At 36.4% G+C, this 21,724-nt stretch overlaps 1 protein-coding gene across 6 annotated transcripts in view; it reads left to right on the top strand.

Annotated features, from left to right (window-relative positions):
* Positions 1-21,724, top strand: part of EEFSEC (eukaryotic elongation factor, selenocysteine-tRNA specific) — a 165,331-nt gene that overhangs the window by 110,643 nt on the left and 32,964 nt on the right. For 2 of the 6 annotated variants that reach the window (XR_005558413.1, XR_005558414.1), the window contains one exon: positions 1,641-1,775. The exons of 1 other annotated variant lie outside the window; for it this stretch is intronic. Coding sequence is in view for 2 of the 5 variants with exons in the window: in XM_039357369.1 (XP_039213303.1) it covers positions 1,641-1,797 (157 nt within the window). In the remaining 3 variants the exon portion in view is untranslated. Of the gene's footprint in view, positions 1-1,640; positions 1,798-21,724 lie in introns of those variants that run through there. 3 more of the 6 variants (XM_039357369.1, XM_039357370.1, XR_005558415.1) reach the window with 2 other exon arrangements.

Below are 21,724 nucleotides of genomic sequence, written 5' to 3'. Positions count from 1 at the left end.
GAACTTGATTGAAGTTTTAATGTTACCATAAAAGCCCAATTTAAAGATGCAATTATGCCTTTTAACATGTGGTACATTTCTCAGATTGGCAACTGTTAAAGTGACATGTAAACTTGATTAAACAAGATAGTTTATAAAGCTGTGGCCTTTTAAATTCACACAGCCCCTGGAAGAAGGTCATTATCTGGACTCCTTGTTTTCAGTTTGGCAATCTCTTCGTAAGCTCTTAAACAATGTTCATTTAGAAATTGTTAGGGTTAACTATTGATTTTATTGGGCTATTGTGATTTTTTTTTTTTAGTACTATAAACATCTACCTTGTCTGAGGATGGCTTCTAGTACACACTTACTATTCAAAGTGTGAGCTTTTGATGATGTATCTGAAGATTTCATCCTGTCTCCTTTACTATTTAACATCTAAAAACACCATTCCAATATTTGGCTGAATTGGGTGTTTGGTGCTGGGTAATATCAATATGATGATGATGCCCCAAATTAGTTCTCCCGAAAGCATACCTATAAGTCAGACATGTCAAACACAAGACCCGGAGGCCGGATGCGGCCCGCGAAATGGTTTCATGTGGACTGCGAAGCCATCCTGGAAACAGTGAGGGAACGGCCCCCACCTTCTTGGCCCTGGTCTGGGAGGGAGCCAATGTACAATTTTGTGGTGGCCATCTATGCTGAAACGCATTCAGCCTTAGCTCCACAAGGCCGTCTGAAAACAGTGAGGAACCAGCCCCTGTCACATTGGCCCTGCCCCCTGGGTGCATGCTGGGGAGGTGTCACCCTTTGTGAGGAATGAAGAAATGCACCATTGCCTGGAAGTGGCCAGCAAATGGCCCTCGCCTACTTCACATATCCGGCTTGATGGGCTCGAGCGGAGGGTTTTCAGCAGGCAGTGAAGCTCCTCCAGTGGACCATGCCTTGGCACTTGCCCCAGTCCCACCCCCTTCTGCCAGAAACCCTCAGATCTGTCCCATTCCTGCCCAGGCTCCCACAGGCACCCTTGAATAGAACGATGTAGAGCTGGCCATGCCCACCTAATAGGCCACACCCACTCCACCCACACCCACCCAGTAGGCCACACACATACCCTGGCCATACCCATCCGGCCCCCCGAGAGCAACCGCAATGCTGATGCGGCCCTCAATGAAATTGAGTTTGACACCCCTGCTATAAGTGATAATGGGCTGAATGATGGTTAATAAACTGAAATGGAATTTAAACAGAATTGAAGAGTTTGCTCAGTGTGAAGGGTAATAAATTTAGAGACATGGTAGATATTTTGTTCTAGATGGAGTTATTTTTCTACAGATGGAAAAATTATGCAGTTTTGAACTGTTTCTTCATTCAAGACATGCTGTGTATCTCAGATTAAACCAGTGGTTAGAGGTGCTTTTTATCCCCTTCAGCTGATATATCGGAAATAATGGTTTATTCAAAAAAAGTGATCCTAGAATAACAGTGCATAATCTTTAGATTAATTATCATAATGTACTACATGCTGGATTGTTTTTATATGTAGTTTAGAAAACTATTTATAATACTACTGGTAGTATAGGAATGCAGTGTAGAAGTAATAATATATGTATATTATACAAAACTTTGTTTTCCTTTTTCATTTGTTCAATTTGCAGCTGTGTGATGATTATAGCGTGATTGGTCGTTCATTATTTAAAAAAGAAACAAACATTCAAATGTTTGTGGGTTTGAAGGTCAAGCTATCTACAGGAGAAGAAGGTGTAATAGAAGGAGGCTTTGGACAAAGTGGAAAATTTAAAGTCCGCATTTTGGGTAAGTATTTGTTTTTGCCACTTTTGTACATCGAGGAGAAGGAATTCAGATTCCTATGCATGTAGGAATATAATATAGTAGATAGCATTTGATTAATTTCAAAAGACACTTCTAGATTGGTAAGCTTATATCAGGTACTTCAATGGCACTTGAAAAGCAGCCTGGAACAATTTCTAAGTCGAGTTTGTTATAGGAAGAAGGTATTACTCCATTTATGTACTGCAGGCCATGGTTTAAAGAGTTTGGGCAGATACATCTGCGACACACCACAGTGTACCAAATTGACAGAACACACTCAATTATGTAATGACACAAATGTCATGATTATATAGTGAAGTAGGCAATTTGTCCCCCTTCCACTATGGAAAATGTTAATTCAGGATTAGACTATTAAAGCTGCACTCTCATCCAGCATCTAGATCCCTTGACAGTAGTAGGCGGGAGAAGACAGGGAAGGTCAGCAGTGGGCCATAAGTGTAGGCAGTAGAGCTTAGGATGGCCAAAACGGCAGGGATGGGGGGGTTGAAGTGAAAGTGAATATGGCAGAAACAGGAGAAATATGAGGTACTCACCTAATAATGTTACGGTCCTGGCCTAATGACAGGAACTGGGACTACAGACTTAACAACTGTCATTGCTAAGTAGTGCAGTCATGTGACAATTCACTTTCAGAGTAATTAAGGAGGACTACCTGTGCTTTATACACTACTATAATCCTTATTTTTTTTTCCCCTGTAAAAGCTTTAAAGTATCTGTATGAGCTGTGTTCAAAAAAAAAAAAAAGTGCAACATTCTGGAACACCAACAATTTGGTTTGATTATTTTTCCAATCAATTAAAAAGCACATGTAAATATGAAATCATTATTACTTAATAAATATAATACCATTAGTTCCTAAAGTGCTAAAATAAAATTGAGAACATAGGACATATTTTGCAACAAGTATCAAAATGTCATTTTGACCAAGCAGATTCAAGTGTAAGCACAAGATGCTGATTAGAACATTGATAGTAAATGTGCATTGTTAATGCATTTTACTTTTTTTCATACAATATATTTGATAGAGAATTTCTTTTCATGTATCAATCAGAATTGTAGATAAGCTTTCCTTTTAAGGATCTCAGTGCTATTCAGTTACGACTTTCTCAATCTTTCTTTCCTCTTGACGTATTTACTTTTCCTTCATATATTTGTTTCATAATTTAAGAGCATAACAGTGTGCTGCTGGATTGGACCCCTGGCCCTTTCTCTTTCATTCTCTACATCAGACGCCCCCAACCCTTTGGGCACCAGGGACTGGTTCTACGGAGAAAGGTTTTTCTCTGGACCGGAGGGGCGTGGTTTCATGTGCTGCCTGCATCCTGTGGGTGGGGCTTCGCTTGTTTGTGTGGACCGAGAGTGAGATGGGCAACATATAAATTTAATAAATAAAGAAATGTGGAGATTTGTTTGATTCTCTGCTAGCAACCTGACATCATATGCAAATAAATAGATGTGCTTATTCATGTCCTGACTAATCTACCTCAAACCTTTGTAATAATTAGATTGAATTTTGTACTCTTTTAAATTAATGTCAAATTGTTTTAAAAACTAAAATTTCTTTTGACTTTAAGATGCATTTAATATAGTAACAGGAAATAATTTTTTGGATTTCTCAGGTAATGTTTAATAATAAATGTTTTCAGTTTCCTTGATGATGGAAACTTAATTTAGTAATCAGTATATTAATTCTCAGAGCTTGGGTTTTCATACAGTTGCAACATTTTAGCCTGAAATTCATGGAATATTGTTTTCAGAAAAAAATTAAAAGAAGTCTATAATATAGAAAATATTAATGTGTCTAGTAGTATGGATACTTAGCAATGGGAGATAATTATTATATAACATCATAATGACAAATCTATACCTAGCTTGTAAGAGTTGATATATGATTTTGTCGACATTTGTATTGATTTTCTTTTAATTGGGGCAGCAAGAAAGAGGATAGCTTATTTTATGTGGGAAATAACCTTTAGGAATTCCAATTAATAAGGAGATTTAACATTCCAGTCAGTGAGCTGTGCAGTTTTATGTAGATTATGGGAATTAACATCTGAATGTATTTTGGTTTTAATAAAGAGATTTTATATTGGCAGTTAATGTCTTGTTCAGTAGAATCTTAGCCAAAACAAATATTTTTGAAATAACAGAAACAGTAATGTTGTATTTGGATTTTATTATATTGGAGGTGGCATGTTTTCATATTAAATGATCCTTTACATCATCTGGTAATGTACTATGATTGCCTTTATAATTTATACTAAACTTTCCTCCTCTCCTCCTCCTCCTCCCTTCCTTCCTTCCTTCCTTCCTTCCTTCCTTCCTTCCTTCCTTCCTTCCTTCCTTCTTCCCTCCCTCCCTTCCTCCCTCCTTCTCTCCCTTCCTTCCTCCCTTCCTTCCTTCCTTCCTTTAGTACAGTGGTTCTCAATCTGTGGGTCGGGACCCCATTTGGGGTCGAACGACCATTTCACGGGGGTTGCCAAACAACGCAGTCTGCCATTCCCCCCCCCCTTTTCCTTAGCTGTGCTACTCCCTTTTATTCTATTGGCTTTTGAAAGCCAATAGAATAGACTTTCTTGAATAGAGTCTAATTCTATTGGCTTTCAAAAGCCAATAGGAATTGTCCAGGCTGTCTCTGCCCTGCTGAGCCCTCCAAAGTCCCATTCTGCAAACGGTGCTGCACCAGTTGAGTAGTCCTCGACTTACGACCGGTTGAGTAGTCCTCGACTTATGACCGGTTGGGGGTCGCGGCATTAAAAAGGTTGAGAACCACTGCTTTAGTAGAATTGTTCAATATTACATTAGAGGTTAAACAATAAAATATACATTTGCCTTTCTCCTTTCATTAAATGGCTTGTGAAATGAATAATAATTTTGTACAACAAATTTCTTCCCCGCCCATCTTCTTGCTGAAAACAAGCTTCAGTGTTTTTCTCCGCATTATGTAGCAATAGTAACGTAAATAAGACAGTTTGTAGAATCAAAACATTATGCTCTGTGGAAAATAAAAAGCAGGTTAAGAAGATTGCTAAACATCCCTGTTTCTTTAAGAGCGACCAACATTTCATATGGAGAATAGTAATGTGTTTGACATTGTTTAAGTCAAATATAGTTCACATTCCATTGTTAGATCAGGGTTGCTTTTTTATATGTTTGTATCCTGAGTTTTTTTTTTTAAAGTTCTTTAGCTAGTCTTATTCCCTTTTCTGTTTGTCTCTCTCTCTCCTTTGTTTTTTTCTCATAAAAGTTAAGTTTCATAAAAATAATAGCTACTCATGTAGTCATTAAAAGCTAGTTTAGAAAATTCTTAAGGATTCCTGAATGTACCTTAAGGATGCCTATGTAATACACCTCCTATTTCTGAGACAACTGGAAAGTTTAATTTGTTGAATGTGACCTAACAGTAAGAGATACAAAAAGCAAAACCACATGGATATATGTGTATATTTGAGTTCTTAGAGGCAGTTGCAAAAAAAAAAAAAATTAAAAAGAAAATGAGGCAATATGAATAACTTACTTGCTATATGTGACTAGAATACACAAAAAGGAAACAAAAAATCAGGAGAAATCCGATAGTACCTTTTCCAACTAACAGATTTATTAAAAGGCATATGCTTATGAAAGCTTATACTTTTTAATAAAATTTGCTACTTCAAAAAGGTGTTAACTGAACTCCTTTTTTTGCCACCATAGACCAACACAGCTCTTCTCCTACAGTATCTGTAAAAATGGGAAATTATATGCAACTTGTTATGAAAGTGTTTTGGATAATTAGTCGTAATAATATTAGGATTATATTTGCATTCAGCTATCTATTCACATAGTCACATTGTAATCCTAAATATGCTTTCCTGGGTGAGTCCTATTTTATTTTACAGAGTTTATTTCTGAATAGACATATATAACTTTTCTATAACTTGCATTTTCAAAACAGAAACAATGCTGGAATCTTAATGCCGGAAACAGAAATTTTGTACTGTGTGGGCAATGTTTGACAATTTAAAAAATTTGTAGAGAACTGATAGATCCTTTGGTTGTCAAAGAATGTCTTTGGCTTCCTGCTTTTTCTTTTTGGTATTTCCTATTTCTTCTGCTTTCCTCTTAACATGTAACATCCATGTAATTGTGCCTAAGAAAATGAAAAGAGGACTTAGAAAAGGTTGAAAGGATTAAAAATGGTTTTGTTTGCAAAGATAAAAATAGGTATAGTGAAAATGCATGGTGAAAAGTTCTGAATTTTAAAATTAGGCATTATTATGCATATACAAATTCAGTCATCCCAAAAAGTATGACAACATTCACTCCGATGCACAAGTGCGTAGAGTATTATAACTTATGAAAAGCAACTTTTTCTCATAGGCAGTGCATATAACATCCATAATTTGACATCATTGTATTCATTTAGACTTGCCAGTAGCCTCTTCCCTTTCAGTTTTGCAATAATCTTCAACATGCTTAATCACAGACAAGACTCACTTTTGTGCAAATAAATGTCTATCCATCCAGGAGGAAGATTAATGTTTGGATGGGAACAAATTCCATTATTTGTACTTCTCTTGCGGAGCAATTGAGAAACAGATCCCACTCTTTTATAGTTAAGAAATTAATAATCAAGTTCATTTTCATAAATTCAGATAAAACAATATGCCATCATTCTATGGCAAATAGCAATAACACCTCCCTCCCTCCCTCCCCCCCTCTCTCTATATATGTATATATATATGTGTGTGTGTGTGTGTATACGTATGTGTATATATATATATATATATATATATATATATATATATATATATATATACACACATACATATACACACACACACATATACACTCACTCACTCACTCTTTATGTTGTGATTTTGTTATACTAGATAATTCCCAGGTTTCAAGCTGGTTTTCATTGTCCTGAAATGGACCTAATCAGGTAGCTGTTAGGAAAAGATTTGTCCTTCCTGTTGCTCTGTGGCACTTTTGTCTGCAGGGGTTTTCTCTACTCTTTCTGAGCTGAATAATGAGATATTGCTCTATGTATATGTTATTTAAAGCCAGCCAATGTTTTTCATTCAGAAGAAGCCATGCATATCCAACATATTCTTAACTATTCTTTGAATGCTTCTGAGTTAGTTTGACTTTAAACATAAAATATCTTTCTTTTACTATGTAAGAACAAATGAGCTGCACTGAGCAGAATATCAGCTACAGGTTGATATTAATTTCAGTTGTCTAGGGCAGGGGAAGGCAACCTTGGCTCTTTTATGACTCGTGGACTTCAACTCCCAGAATTCCTGAGCAGCATGGCTCAGCATGGAAACCTCTCCATTTTTCCTCAGCATGGCTGGCTCAGGAATTCTGGGAATTGAAGTCCACGAGTCATAAAAGAGCCAAGGTTGCCTACCCCTGGTCTAGGGCATTTTCTTTGAGGAGCTAGACAAACCAAAAATATGGTTATTTTTCATGATGTGTTATGTTTGATTTTCCAAAGCTATATTTTATTTGCACATTTACTTTCTTTCAATAAGGTATTATTATTATTATTTTATTCAGTCTTTAAAACGTTAAGCACCCTCTTTTTAAAACAAAAAATGTTAGCCATTGCTCTCAATAAGAAGTACTCACAACTACAGACCCAAAGTGGGGAGGATATTTTGTTTCTACATTCAAGATAGAGGTATGATTTTTCATAGTAAACTTACTCTAAAATGATAAAAGAAACATTTATTCAGAAATAGTTCAGCCTTGATTTCTGATATAAACAAATGTATAGCTGAGGATTTTTCTTCTGATGGGGAACACCTTTGAGTGTATTCTATTACCAGACATCATGGTCTCTGGATTTCATTTGCATATCCTAACTAACATTTTCTGCTAAGAAAAACTACCTATCTTTATCAAAGTTCATCTATTTCTGAATGCTTCATCATTACCCCATGTTCAGAATGTTCAACAGTAATACAGGGCTGTGAGGGTTTAATAGAGCTCAGATTCCTGCCCATCCCTAAAATTTAGCATCATAGCTCTTAAGAATGTTTTTTTTTAAAAAAAGAAATGCTTAATAGATGGTATAATCTCAGGATGGATCAAGTTGTAGAAAATAGGCAGTTCAAACACATTCAGCAACACTTGCTATCTGGAAAGACAATTTTGGGGGGAAATGGAAGCAGAGCACTTACATTTTGAGCCCATGTGTGTGCATTTACATGCATGGGAACAAGCTATTTAACATCTATAAACCAGAAGTTGCTTGAAACATCAGGAATTTAAATGCACATGTGTGTTTTCTGCTGTCTTTTAAAGCACCCCAACTGCTGCCTAAAAGTGAAGACTCTTAGACTGTATCTAATATTGTCTTGCTGACTTTTTGTATGTACATACTCTTTATTTGTGTGTAGCTGTAATACCTTGGTTTCCTTTAGCATTTTGTCAGGAAAAAAACTGCAAAGTTGATTAGATGACTGCTAAAAAATAATGCCATAAAGAAATGCAAAGGCATAACAACTTACTTGTTAATGTACTTTTAGCATTGATTAGATGAAAAGGTGTAGAAGATGCAGTACATGCAAATGTTTCCCTGGCTTATTACCAGCTACTGCTATCTTTGTATTCATCTACTAAGCCAAGAGGACATCTGGTAACTAACCGGATATCTGACCTCCCTCGGAAGACCCCGAATAGGTTGAGAGTTGGAATGCCTAAATGTAAAACCAATTTGCTCTGGTGGAAGCTCTTAGTGAATAACAACACACTAGGTGAATGTGGAGAAACACAGAGGCCGGGCCATCTGCTGGTATGTCGGATATTACCAGAAACATGTACCAATAATGACTTATTTTTGGCTAAGACAAAGCCAAGAAGGTGGCTTCAATTCTGGCACTTTAAAGTTTGATCTAGACATGGAAGAAGACAACGATTTGGTAACTAGAAGTTTAAAGACTTGGTATGGCAATGTCTTCAATCAGAATGATTTTTGTGTCCAGAGAATTTAGTTGTCAGAGTACCACCTAATATTTCTTTTGGTTTTGAACAAACATGTAGGACAATTCTTTATAAGCCTCATGAGTCAATAAATCAGAAGAAAACATTTAGAATGAAGATGTTGCGGCCCATGGCAGAGGGTTTAGGACATTCAGGCATGGAAGTCACCCATCTCAGCCCATTTACACCCAGCTTTCCTACTCTGCTGGCCCTCCCCCAGCCATTCTCCATGGCCCTCTGCCCCTCGCCTATCGTCCCTGTCCATTCACCCAGACACTGTTTGTCCCGGGCCTTTGGCTGCATGAGACAAATAGCCCTAGCCAGTTGGGTGGCAGGCAGAAGCAGTGGTGCTGTGGGGGCAGCGTGGGGTCTGGGGGCAGTATGAAATGCAAGATTTTTTTTAAGTACTGTGGCTACTCCACAAGTTTTGGGGCCTTGCAGATCAGTCAACAGGACCGGAGGGGGAGTAGTAATGGGAGTAGCAGCCGCCAGGGCCACGGGGGGGGGCAGACAGGTGAGAGTGTATTGGGGGACTGGGAAGGGGGCCTCAAGGGGATGTCACAAAGACAGCTTGGCTTGCATCTCAACTCAAATGAAAGAGGGGAGGAGGAGCAAGGCAGCGTGGCTTCTAGTGTTGCAGGGGTGCTGGGTGTGTGTGTAGGAAAATGGCAAGGCCGGTGCAGCTTCTGTAATAGCAGGTGGCATGAGGGGGCACAGGCGAATGGCAAGGCAGGCACAGCTTCTGCAATTGCAGGGGGTGTGGGGGGGTGCCTTCTGGCATTGCAGGGGGCATGGGGGGGTGCACAGGTGAACTGCAAGGCCAGCACAGCTTCTGCAATTGCAGGGGGAACATGAATAGCAAGGCAGGCGAATGGATGTGGTGCGCGGCTTGGGGGCAACCAAACTGCCTGTTAGGTGTCAGGTCGGTGTGGCAATGGCGGAGCTTCCCCAAGCCGCATACCACCTTTGTTCGCCTCTGCCCCCCAACATGCCTCCTGCAACACTAGAATCCGTGCCGGCCTTGCTGTTTGCCTGTGCACCCCCCCCCCCACACAATGCCAGAAACCACACTGGCCTTGCTCTTCCTCCCCTCTTTCATTGGAGCTTATTGAGTTGCAAGCCAAGCTGTCTTTGTAAAGTCCTCTTGAGGCGCCCCTACCTTCCTTCCTGGTTCGCCCCCAACACACTATCTTCAAGGCCCCAAAACTTGCAGAGCAGCCACAGTACTTTTTAATAAAATCTTGCATGGCATATTCCCCTCCTACAGCCCCTGCGAACACCCATCTCCAATCATACACTGCATATAGAAACAATAGATTTGAAGTCAAAGAAGTACATAATTATGTTAATGTAGATGAAGCATGTTATAATTAGAGAGTTCTATATAAAGGAAGTTTTATTTAGATTTTTAATCAGTTGTTGATCTACTGCCAAATTAATAGCAACAGGTAAGTTGATTTTTATATTCATAATTAGTAACATATGGTGGTTTCTGAGGTCAATGAGACAGTGCAATTTCAGTTAAGTAAGTAGAATTAGATTGTTTTGGTTCTCCAGAGATGAGTTGACATGTTCAAAGACTCCAAAAGAAAATGGCTTATCATTGAAATTCTGTGAGACTTCCTGCTGTTCGCAATTTTTTTCTTGTGTGTGCATTAAAACAGGATAATCTTAGTCTTTAGGGCAAATGGAGTTTAGGTGAGTTTCCTAGTTGCCTTCCATTTATTTAAAGAAAAAAATCAGAACCAGTGGCCAATATAGGTTTGCTATGTTGATCTGAAGCGAGCTGGATTTCAACAAGAAGTGAATGCAAAATTCCAAGGGCAAATTGTTGAAACTGTAAGTCAGTAAATTGCATTTTATTTTAAAAGGTGGAGATAAACTTTGCTTGTTCTTTTATAATTCCCATTCCCCTTACTTTCTGAAATTAACAAAAAATGAAAATCCTTAAGAGTGTATTTGAAGCATAAATCTTCCCTGTTGCTACATTATAGACCGAAGCCATCAGAAGGTGATGGCCAGGGATGCATCACTTTTCTTTTACAATTCTTTTTAGAACGGATTAAACTATGGAAAGATAATATATGGGAATCTGGATTATTTTGATGTTGGTAGCATTCACCCAAAGGAAAAAGTCCACCTTCCAGTAAAAGGCGAAATATTTATATGATCTGAAGAAAAACCAGAGTATTGAGCTCACTTCAACAGCACTAAAAATGTCTGACTTATAAGTATGTGTTGAGTTGGTTTTATAACATCTTAAGGTAATTAGCTGACTTGATTTTCACATTCAAGACTTATTTTCTTGATTTCTGGATCAAGATTTATTTTGTGTGCTCTCTAAACAGATATATGTTTGGAATACATTTCTGTTTTGGAATACCAAGCTACTCTACTGTTTTAGGAAACCCAGGAAGTACAACTAGAAATTTATATGAAATATATATATTTTTCTCTAGCAGCATTTAGGTCTTAGTTACAGGAGGTGTATAATCTGAGTCTCCTATGTTTACAAGTCTGTGTTTCTCCTCTGTGTCACTTCTTTATAACTAGAAAAATAAATGCAGAAATGTTTGCTGCCTCTTTTATTTAATCCTCACTTACTCGGAGATAACTACTGTATTGCCCATATTGAGAACTGATTAATATAACTATGATTTTTAAAGCTAGCTTTCTCAAGAAAACATGGCTTTTAAAGCAATTCAGCTTGCTTTAAATTAGCCGTCATTAACTGTGTGTGTGTGGGTTTGTTCCCAAAGGCACAAGAAACTGTGTTAACCCAACACGTAAATGAAAATGTATCAAATCCTCTGTATTGTTGAAGACAAGAACTTTATATAAAAGAGTCAAGGAGTTGGAGAGAATAATAACAATACCAGTTCATAGTGCTTTACAGCCCTCTCTAAGCAGTTTACAGAGTAGCATATTGCCTCTAACAATCTGGGTCCTCATTTTAACAACCTTGGAAGGATAGAAAGCTGAGTCAACCTTGAGCCAGTCAGAATCGAACTCCTGGCAGTAAGCAGTGAGTTAGCCTGCAATACTGCATTATAGCCACTGCATCACCATAAGGATAATAATCGGATCTCTCCAGAATATTTGGAAAGTATCAAAACTACCAAAAGCACAGTTAGAAAGTCTGTGACATGTCAACAAAAATACTATTAACTGACCAGCAACGTATTTAAGAAGTAATGTCAAAAAAACAAACAAACTTTTTTTAGGAAATGGAACAAGAAAAAACTCAAATTGCGAACAAAAAAAATATGGTAGGTAGTGTAAAATAGTTTTTGAAGAGAATGTTGTTTATGATATTAAAACAGCTAGTTATATTTTTAAAATTGTTATATCAGAAACAGGAAAATAGCTGGGGGAGCACTTGAAGCATTGTATGACGAGGAGCAAGAGATTGCAAAGAAGCTAAATTAATCCTTTAATATCCATCTTTATTACAGATACCTTTCAGTATAGGTATTGTTGCATAAACTGTTATTTTCAGAAGCAGAGATTAAGGAGCTGAGGTGTAACGGGGCATGGATGTAAAAGACAGGATGTGATTGCTTCGGCCTCCCGGATGCTCCTGAGAAGGCTTCAGATTTTTTTTTTTTTTTTTTTTTACAATCTTGTGGCACATTCCCTATAGCTCCAATAGCGCTGTTTTATCAGAAAGAAATTAAGTGGTGCACACTTCCTCTATAGCTTTTGCTGGTGAAAGTATATGTTTAAGGCTAGATCCTTCTCAAAATTAATATTATTGGTTCATTAAGAATTCTAAACCTTTTATATGTAGCCAAGTCAGACACTAGAAGACAATTGAATACGATAAGAGAAAAGAAATGAACAGTTGTTCTGAACAAGTTGATTTCAGCCAGCTTCTCCTTCTAGTAAAGGATCTAAGCACACCCGCAGAAAATATTTATATAGCTCAGATATCAGCCAATAAAATAAAACATAATCTTATCTCAAGTACCTTCACTGACTATAGCTTGCTATCCAAATTGCTAGTTCCAAGCCCTGTTGTATTGGCTGTGGTTTTGCTCATACTGGCTTCCAATCAGCATTGGAGAAGATTTATTAATCATGTGCCATCAAGTTGATACCAGTTTTTAGTGACCTCATAGCTAGACTTTTCCCATGACAATTGAAGAAAACATCAAATCAAAACAAAAGGCAAAGGCAAAATGTATTCTATTTGTGTAAAACTTGCCTAAGAGCAAATATTCACTCTCTTAACTGACTCCTTATATTTAATTTCTGGAAGCTTTAATTTTCTATTCCTATTACCTTGACAGGTCACTGCTATTCTTTAATTTTTTCGGCATGTGAACCTGTTGAAGTGGGATTTTTCTGTATTCACTGCTTGTTGCAAATCACATGTTCAATGGTAGCCTCATTTCCATTGACATCTTAGTATGTTAATTTTATCTAGTTCCATAACAATATGAAATATTGTAAATTATTATTATTAATAATAATAATAATAGTAATAATAATAGAATTGGAAGGGATCTTGGAGGTCTTTTAGTCCAACCCCCTGCTCAGGCAGGAAACCCTATACCATTTTAGACAAACCCTATACCAATTCAGACTGTTGTCCAGTGTTGGAGCATTTACAGCTTCTGGAGGCAGGTTGTTCTACTGATTAATTGTTCTAACTGTCAGGAAATTTCTCCTTCGTTCTAGGTTGTTTCTCTCTTCAGTTAGTTTCCATCCGTTGCTTCTCGTCCTGCCTTCAGGTGCTTTGGAGAATACTTGACTCCGTCTTCTTTGTGGCAGCCACTCAAATATTGGAACACTGCTATCATGTCACCCCTAGTTCTTCTCTTCATCAGACTACACATACCCAATTCCAGCAACCGTTCTTTATATGTTTTAGCCTCCAGTCCTCTGATCATCTTTGTTGCTCTTCTCTTTTTTTTCTGAACTTTTCTTTGTTTTGGTAATAGTAGGATTTCTGAAGTTCAACCCTTGTTTGTTACGATAGCTTATATTGCTGTCTCCAGCTGCTGGCAATATTTTCCCTAGCATCATGACAGGCTATTTCATTTTAAAACAGCATCTTCATGGACAAATGGAAGGTAATAGAATCTACTAATCTATATAGAAAACATTTTTTTAAAAAAACTTCATTTTAGCAGAACTTGCAGGTAACATTATTGAATTTCTTTCACTCTTCAATATAGTTGAATGTCCTGCATAAAGTTAGGAAGTCTTTGAGAACTTATTTGTATCTAATATATACACACACAGTTATGTTTATACGTACATGATTGTTCACATTTATTGAAGTGAGGGCCTCTCCAAGATTGGTCTCAGTTAAACTTGGTAATTTTAGATAGCTAAAATCAGAAAGCTGGTCATTGCATATCAATTTGCCTATTTGTGATATTTTTTTAAAAGTCATGATGTACAAGACTTTGAAATTGCAATAACTATATGCTGTAAGAATGGCTGTACCTCTCCTGTTTGTATTCTGCCCTTTCTTTCATTAAAAATATCATGTGTGGAGCTAAGATCCCTCAAATCTAAGGATGGAGTTGATTTATTAAGGAAAGTTGGAAACCTATGTGATTTAATAACCTACTTTTTGGGGTAAAAGTTCAATTTTGAAAGCAAGTTGCTGTGCTTAAGGTTATTAGTGCAGTTGGGGGCATAGGTTGCGGATTCTCTTCCATTTTTCTTTTACAAACAAGGTAAAGAAGAAAATAAAGAGAAAGCTCCTATCTGTGAGCAATCTAGGGTAGAGTTTTCTAGTCCAACCCCACCAAAGAGTTTTAATTGGAGCTGTCTGAGCCAGCCTTAATACAATTTAGTTATCGCCAAGCAGAAGGATTTTATTTATGGAACAGGCCTCTCCAGAACTTCCTTCGACCTCTGAGAAACTGTGAATTTGAGAGAGCTGTTTCAGCCAGCATGCCAGGTTGGTGTATGCATTTCTTTAATAAGGCAGGGATTGATGTCTCTTACCAGTGCAGAGGTTAGGTAAACAAGAGCCCCCTGCTTCACTGGTTTCCATGTTCAGTTACTTGTCTGTAGGGATCTCAAAAGGTTAGGTTAAACTCCCTTACAACTTACAATTCAAGGTAAACCTCTTACCCATGGTGCTAGTTTACAACTCCCAGCATTTTTTTTTTTTAGGCAGGCTAAAATGTTAATTACAACGATCAAACAGACTTTAAAGTTTTAAATATATAAACATTCATCTTCTGGTGTAACAGTTTCTTCTGGAAACAGGGTGTTCTTAAAAACACACAATGTAGATAATATTGTTGATTCAAAGTCCCCATTCCTCAACAATATCTCTGAACGCCATTTTAAAGCTGCTTATCTTATTATGTCTCCAATATAGAAACGAAATTTTTCTTTCCCATGAAAATGCATTTATTTTTAAAAAAATTAATTTCAAAATATTAATATTGAAAATTAAATATTCCAGTATTTTTTTTAGCCCTTAATCCATTTAAGTTTTTTTATAGCCAAAATTTTGTCTAGCTTTTTGCTGTTTATTTTGAATTCCTAAAGCTTATGAAGGTGCACTTTTATTTTATTTTTTTATATTAAGGATTGAAGGCACTCTCCTGCTGTTTTCAGCCTTGTCATTTTGAAAATGTCTAGCTTCTTTAAAGCAGTTAGGCAATTTCCAAAGCTGGTTAGTAAAGGAAGTATGAACTTTTTGTCCTCTCACAGCTTTTACTATAGCTGGAGCAAGAATGGCAAATTCCCTTGATTCCTGGTTCTCCCATCCTTTGGCCACCACTGCCCTGCAGTCTCTTTGTTGAGAAGCAACCTCCATATATAGAACACAATGTGGGTAATCCCACATGCTCTCTTTTTCCAGAGAGGGATGAAGGAGCCAATATTTACTCATTAGTACTTTGTTTTTAGCCACAGTCATCAGCTCTGCTTCTCACAGGGGTGTCTTCAATCTGCCATTTCTTCCCTGGAAATCACAATCAGTGCAGTTCTGAGTACTACATTCTGGCTTTAACCCAACTGAAAGGGATCTGAATAATCCATTTCTTTTGGGGCCCACTGGAGCTGCAAGCTGACAACATTTTTGATAACCTTTCCTAAAAAAACAAGATGACAATTATTGGATTATCAAATGAAATAAATTCAATCATTTTTTTCTTTTGCATCTTGTAATACCTTATTTGGTTCCCCCCCCGCCATACAAATTTAGATACATCATTCTGTTATTGGATGGTTTAATTGTCACATCAGTTGTCAGAATGAGTATTGTCTGAAATAAAAATAATATTCTAGGCAAAACATTCATCTTAACCAGAGAAATTTTCCCCAGTAACAGTTTATTTCCTGCCATCTTAACTTATCTTTTTAAACTTCATTCCATATTTTAACATGTTTATTTTGAAATAACATACAATTCATATTTGTCAAATTGATGCTCAAGTGTTTTACTTCTCGATCTTAAAATACATTTTATTAATCAATACTACTTGATCTTATATCTTCATATTTTTGTTAACATTTTTGTGCTCTGTTTGTTAATCTTGAAACCAACTTGTGTCCAGTTTTTTTTAATTTTCCTGTTAAGAATTCAGTTTTTTAAGGGATTTTCAAAAATCAGCATCAAATCATCTGCAAAAACTTGATGATTCTCAGCTTGTAAGTCTCTTTTTTAATTTTTACACCCACCGTCTTCTCCTCCCTCTTATATCTCCATTAAAAATTTCAAGAATCAAAACAATAAAAATTTTATATCTCACATGATTTAGTTAAATTTCCATGAACAGTAATTTGTGCTTTCTGTGGAGTATAGATTGATTTTACCCATTTTATGAAATTCTCTCCAAAGTTCATATTTTCCAAAATTTTAAATAACAAAGTTCAGTTCAGATTATCAAAAGCTTTCTCTACATAAAAAAAATTAATGCAACTTGTTTTTCATTGTATTCCAAATATTCTAGAATGTCCAACACATCTGACATTGTCTTTTAACTGACTTTTAGGTAAAAAAACAACAACCCCACATTGATCTTCATGAATAAATTTTTGCAAGGTTATTTTCAGTCTATCAGCTAGAGGATCCAGATGCCTTTACTGTAAAGCAAGAAAATGTTTTACATGGTTGCATGACTTTCTTGAATATCTCTTCTTATGGCAGCTATATTTATGCTGCTCCCATAAACAATATAATGTTGAACTCAGCTATTTTATTACTTCAGCCCATTATTAAGAACATTCATATCATTTCAATTTTTAAAAAAGAAAAATTAAACACAGTCAGGGCTATCTTCCATGCATATCAATACCTAGGTGAACTTTTTCTTTTGGGCATTGCTGTAGTGCACATCTTTTTACTTATTTTGAAACTGTATGCATGGTGAATACTATTTCCTGCAGGAAGGATCTTTTCCATTACTGTGTATGCCATCCTAAGAGTATCCCCAAATGACAAAATGACAACAACAGTGATAGAAGTATAAAATAAATTGAAATACATTCCTTGTGCTTGGCTGGAACTTAGAAACTTATTAGTTTTTTTTTTTTTTTAAAGATATGGTTTAACTTATTTAAAAAGAGAGGTTATTGAACACATGTACTTCAATCCTTACAGTGAGAATGGGCAAATCTAGGGAATCTCATTTGCTTTACTTGATTAACTCAGGAATTCATTGTAAAGAGTTTTTAGTTAATTAAGTTAAATATGAACTGTACACTGGTTAGTTTGATTTGATTTAAAGTGCAGTTGCCTGTATTTGCCATTTGTAATAGTTTTGTATAGGTATCACACCATAAACCCTTTAGCTATTTTTGTACATATGCCAAAATGTGCTCAAATATATTTGTGATAACTTTTCCTAATGTATATGTGTTGTTTGCAGTAATTGTGTTATAATTTTGCTCATCTCTACTAAGTGTGTATAAGTGTGTATAAGCACATAATTTAGGTAACATTTTATTGTATTCTCTTTTAAGATTCATATCCTTCCATTGTTAAACTGGTCTGTAATCCCCATTTTATAAATATATTGTAAATGCTGGAATTGTTCTGTTAGGTTGACTAGAGATCAGGTTGTAGAATAGATCGTGAATATTGTTTTTCAATTTCTTTCTCTTTATGTATTTGATGTTCAAAATTTTGAGCAGCATGGGTAACTGAGTAGATTTTTGTGTTATGGAAACTTGCTGTTTCCTGAATGATACCCTGCAAATATTTGAGAACAGGAGAATACAATGATTATGTCCATGATTTGTATCATAGCTTCTTGTGCTCTATTTAGAAGGGTGGGTAGAGGAAAATCGTATATGAACAAGATTTGTGGATGATAGATCAGGTTCAAAACTTGGCCATTCAACCTTTTTACTTCATAACAAAGTCCTTGGCTATCACTGCAGCACAAGTTTAGGCTATGTTTAATGATACTGGTTTGAATAAATACATAGGAACATAAGCGCAGTTGAGAGAATTAGAATATTGTCACATGTCTTTAAAAATAATTTGGCATGGTAATATGGTTAGTTGAAGGGGAAAATCTGACATAATTGGATAATTCAATATTATTTTGGGGGTTCAAACTCCATACTCATGAATCTGTACATTTTAGATGACTATGTACAGTGCATAGGCTTTAGGAGCTTTTAGTGAAAAAAACATTTGCGTCTAGTCCTAGCAGGGAGGAGAATGAGCGGTGCCTTTATTCAGTAAAATTATTAGAATTTTTTGACCTGGTTTCTTCCCTTTACTGTGCTACAGTCTAGAAAAGATGCTGTTGCCAGAGGAAGTGGGGTAGTTGCCCAATTCCCTCCCCCCAGTTGTGTTTGGGGGTAGGGGTCTGTCTTATTTGTTCTGGAGCATCCCATCTTCAAGCGGGGGTGTAAATTTAAAAAGTGTAGAAGTGAGAGACAGGCAAAAGTCGTGCGCAGAAAACTGCCCCCCCAACGCTTGTGTCTTTGTTCTGCATCTATCTCCCCCCCCCCATATCACCATAGTGACGTGAAAGTGTGCAGGTCTGTGTGACCTTGCCAGTTTGATAAGGCTGGCTGGTGAACAACAAGTTTCCCTGTTTATGGCCTCTAGCTTTTTACTCCTGAGGATTGGTAAAGGATTTTAGCCAATGAAATACTATTGCCATGCAGTATCTTTTGCTATTTGTAAAACTCTATATAAACAATAAAGGCTGTGTAGAAAGTGGCCATTTCTTTGCACCCTTCAATGACTAAGGACTGATTACTACAAAAAAGTGATCCAGTGGTGGGCGTTGTGCAATAAACCTTTGGGAAATCTTTTCATGAGGCCTCAAAAACTGAGAGGTCCTTGTGTTGGTTGTGCTTCACCAAACTCACCTGTGACGGTTTCACTTAATGTTATGTTTCTTTTCCATGGGCTTCCCATTTCCTATTTGCTTCCCTTCCTATTTGCTATGTTTAATAAAACTGTTATCTGTTATAGCTCTGATGCCTGTAGGATCAATTCTTAGTTTTCCAAATTCTCCCATTACAATTAAAAGTTAATGCGGCAAGAGTCTTTAATAATTCTCCTACCAACATTCTGAATGGTATCACAAACAATTTTAATACGTTTTCTGAATTTTGCTGTTGACTTTTAACATTTAAAAAGTTATGATAACTTCATTACTTCAGTAAAACAAATTCACACATTTCTTAAAACGTATAGCATGCCTTGTTTTGTACATGTGCTTTAGTTCATAACAGTGCTTTCCTTTTAGGTATAAGTTTTATTTCAAAATCTAGCCTCATGCCCATTTTATTAATTTTTCTGAATGATGAAACCCAAGATACATTTTTTGTATTACTTCAAAAATCTATTCTAATTAATGATCTGCAGCAACATCATGTAATCATGCTCGGTGCATTCATGTTACTTTACAGACCCATGCCTCTTCAAGCAGTGTATTATGGTTGATGAGTTGGTAGTGTATAGTATTGATCCCAAGCATCCTTCAAATAAGACTCAGTCATTTTTTTTTAAATGGGCTGTTTCTTTGTGCGAATCAAAGTGCGGGCCCAACATTGTCTGCTTTTGTCATCCTTAAATAATATGTGCAGTCTCACTTAAATATTGTGCTTTGCATTTAATCAGTATTAATATGATAACAGGGATGAAACAACTGAAGCGAGCCCAAAGAGATTATCTTTCCTTAGCCAAGTGCATCCATTACCTTGGAATTATAGGTTTCTATTAAATGAAACTGACAGATGGGCATTTGGAGGTAGCTGTGGAAGAGAGCAGGAATGATTGAGATGAAGGGGAGAGCAAGGGCAAAGTTAAAGTTGAGGAAATCTCTATGAAAATTAAAACAAATCATCCATCTTGATAGGTTGGCATTTTACCTTCATTGATGCTGAAATTGAATCTAGCAAAATTCAGAGATTATACTAATGTGATTATCCAGAAATAGGTGGCAGTGGCAAAACAAGAATTTGCCATTTTGAGTAGAAAAATCAGTCCTGTTCCTTGACCAAAGTAATGTCTTAAACATTTGGAAGAAAGCAAAGGGAGGGAACTTTATGAAAGAAAGAAAAATCCCCATTGAAGCCTTTTCATCTAGTCATTAAACAATAAATCAAATGAATATCTCCATTTAGGAACTGTTGCAACAATGTTAATAGCTGTGACTAGAAAGAAACCAAGACAATAATACTATAAATAATTGTAGATGTGGAAGATTGTACAGAGAAAATAACATAATTAAAATGATTTTACAAGATGGGCAGTTCACTAAGATAGATAGTGTAATACAATATGTTAAAATATCTGTTGTTTAATGCAAGATTGTAGATGGGAAGCATCTGTCTTGACAGTAAATTACCAAGAATGACCCTTACTGCAGTACTGTATTGGAGAAATCTTTTACTTCCTTTCAAGGAATAAGGAATTATATTCATTATATGTTTTATAAGTTAATATAATTTTGTCTAGTGTATACACAGCTTTATAAGTTAATATAGTTTGGTCTAATGTTTAACCAGTTTGATCTAGTCTAGTGGTTAAGGCATCAGGCTAGAAATCGGGGGACTGTGAGTTCTGGTCCCAACTTCAGCATGAGGAAAACTGGGTGAGTTGGGGCTAAGTTACCCTCATAAGATGGTTGTTGTGGGGAAAATAGAAGGCGGATGGAATATTATGTATGTTCACCACCTGGAGTTATTTATAAAAATAATAAAGGGAGGATATAAATAAATATCAAGCCAAAAAAGTGGATGGGGCTTTTCTCTGGCAGCTCTTTTTTAAGCTGAACATAAAGCAGTAGTTAGTGAATCTCCAATATTCAAGTTTGAATAAGAGTTAAAAGAGATGAATAGTGTTCAGCAACTCCCTTGGAGTTTAGAGTTTTTGCTGCCTTACTAACCTCCAAAAGCTAAGCAGGATCAGACATACTTATATAATGAACAGGAGACCATCAGGAAATCCTAGAGTTGTAGGCTAGGCAGGAAACTTTTCTTAAAAAAATGGCAAAAGAAGGCAAAAGCAAAAGTATGATTTCTGAAGAAAACTACATAGATGTGCTATATATTAGTCATCAGGATCTAAGCTCAATTCAAGGAAGTATTTAGTGTTAGGCATTACTGTTAACATTTACCGTATATTCCGGCGTATAAGACGACCCCCAACTTCGGCGCCGAGTCACATGCCTAGAAAGTCGTCTTATATGCCGGAAACTACCATTATTTCCGGCGTATAAGACAACCCCCAACTTCGGCACCGATTTTAATGCTTGCGAAAGTCGTCTTATACGCAGGAAAGTACGGTATATTTGTTCAGAATAAATGTAATATGCTTATTATGATTATGATCTCTTTGGTTATATTTTATAAACACAGATATCCCTTTTTAAAATGTTTTTGGTGAAATTGGGAACATTATATCTTCCATTGAAATAAGTCATCTAGTTTCCTTTTTTTAAAAAAAAAAATTACACCACTGAAC

This window comes from Crotalus tigris, unplaced genomic scaffold (assembly GCF_016545835.1).
Source record: "Crotalus tigris isolate CLP2741 ecotype Arizona unplaced genomic scaffold, ASM1654583v1 scf7180000018916.1150873, whole genome shotgun sequence".
Lineage (NCBI taxonomy): Eukaryota > Metazoa > Chordata > Lepidosauria > Squamata > Viperidae > Crotalus > Crotalus tigris.
Note: the sequence above shows the minus strand (reverse complement) of the source record. Positions and strands in the feature narration are given on the sequence as shown.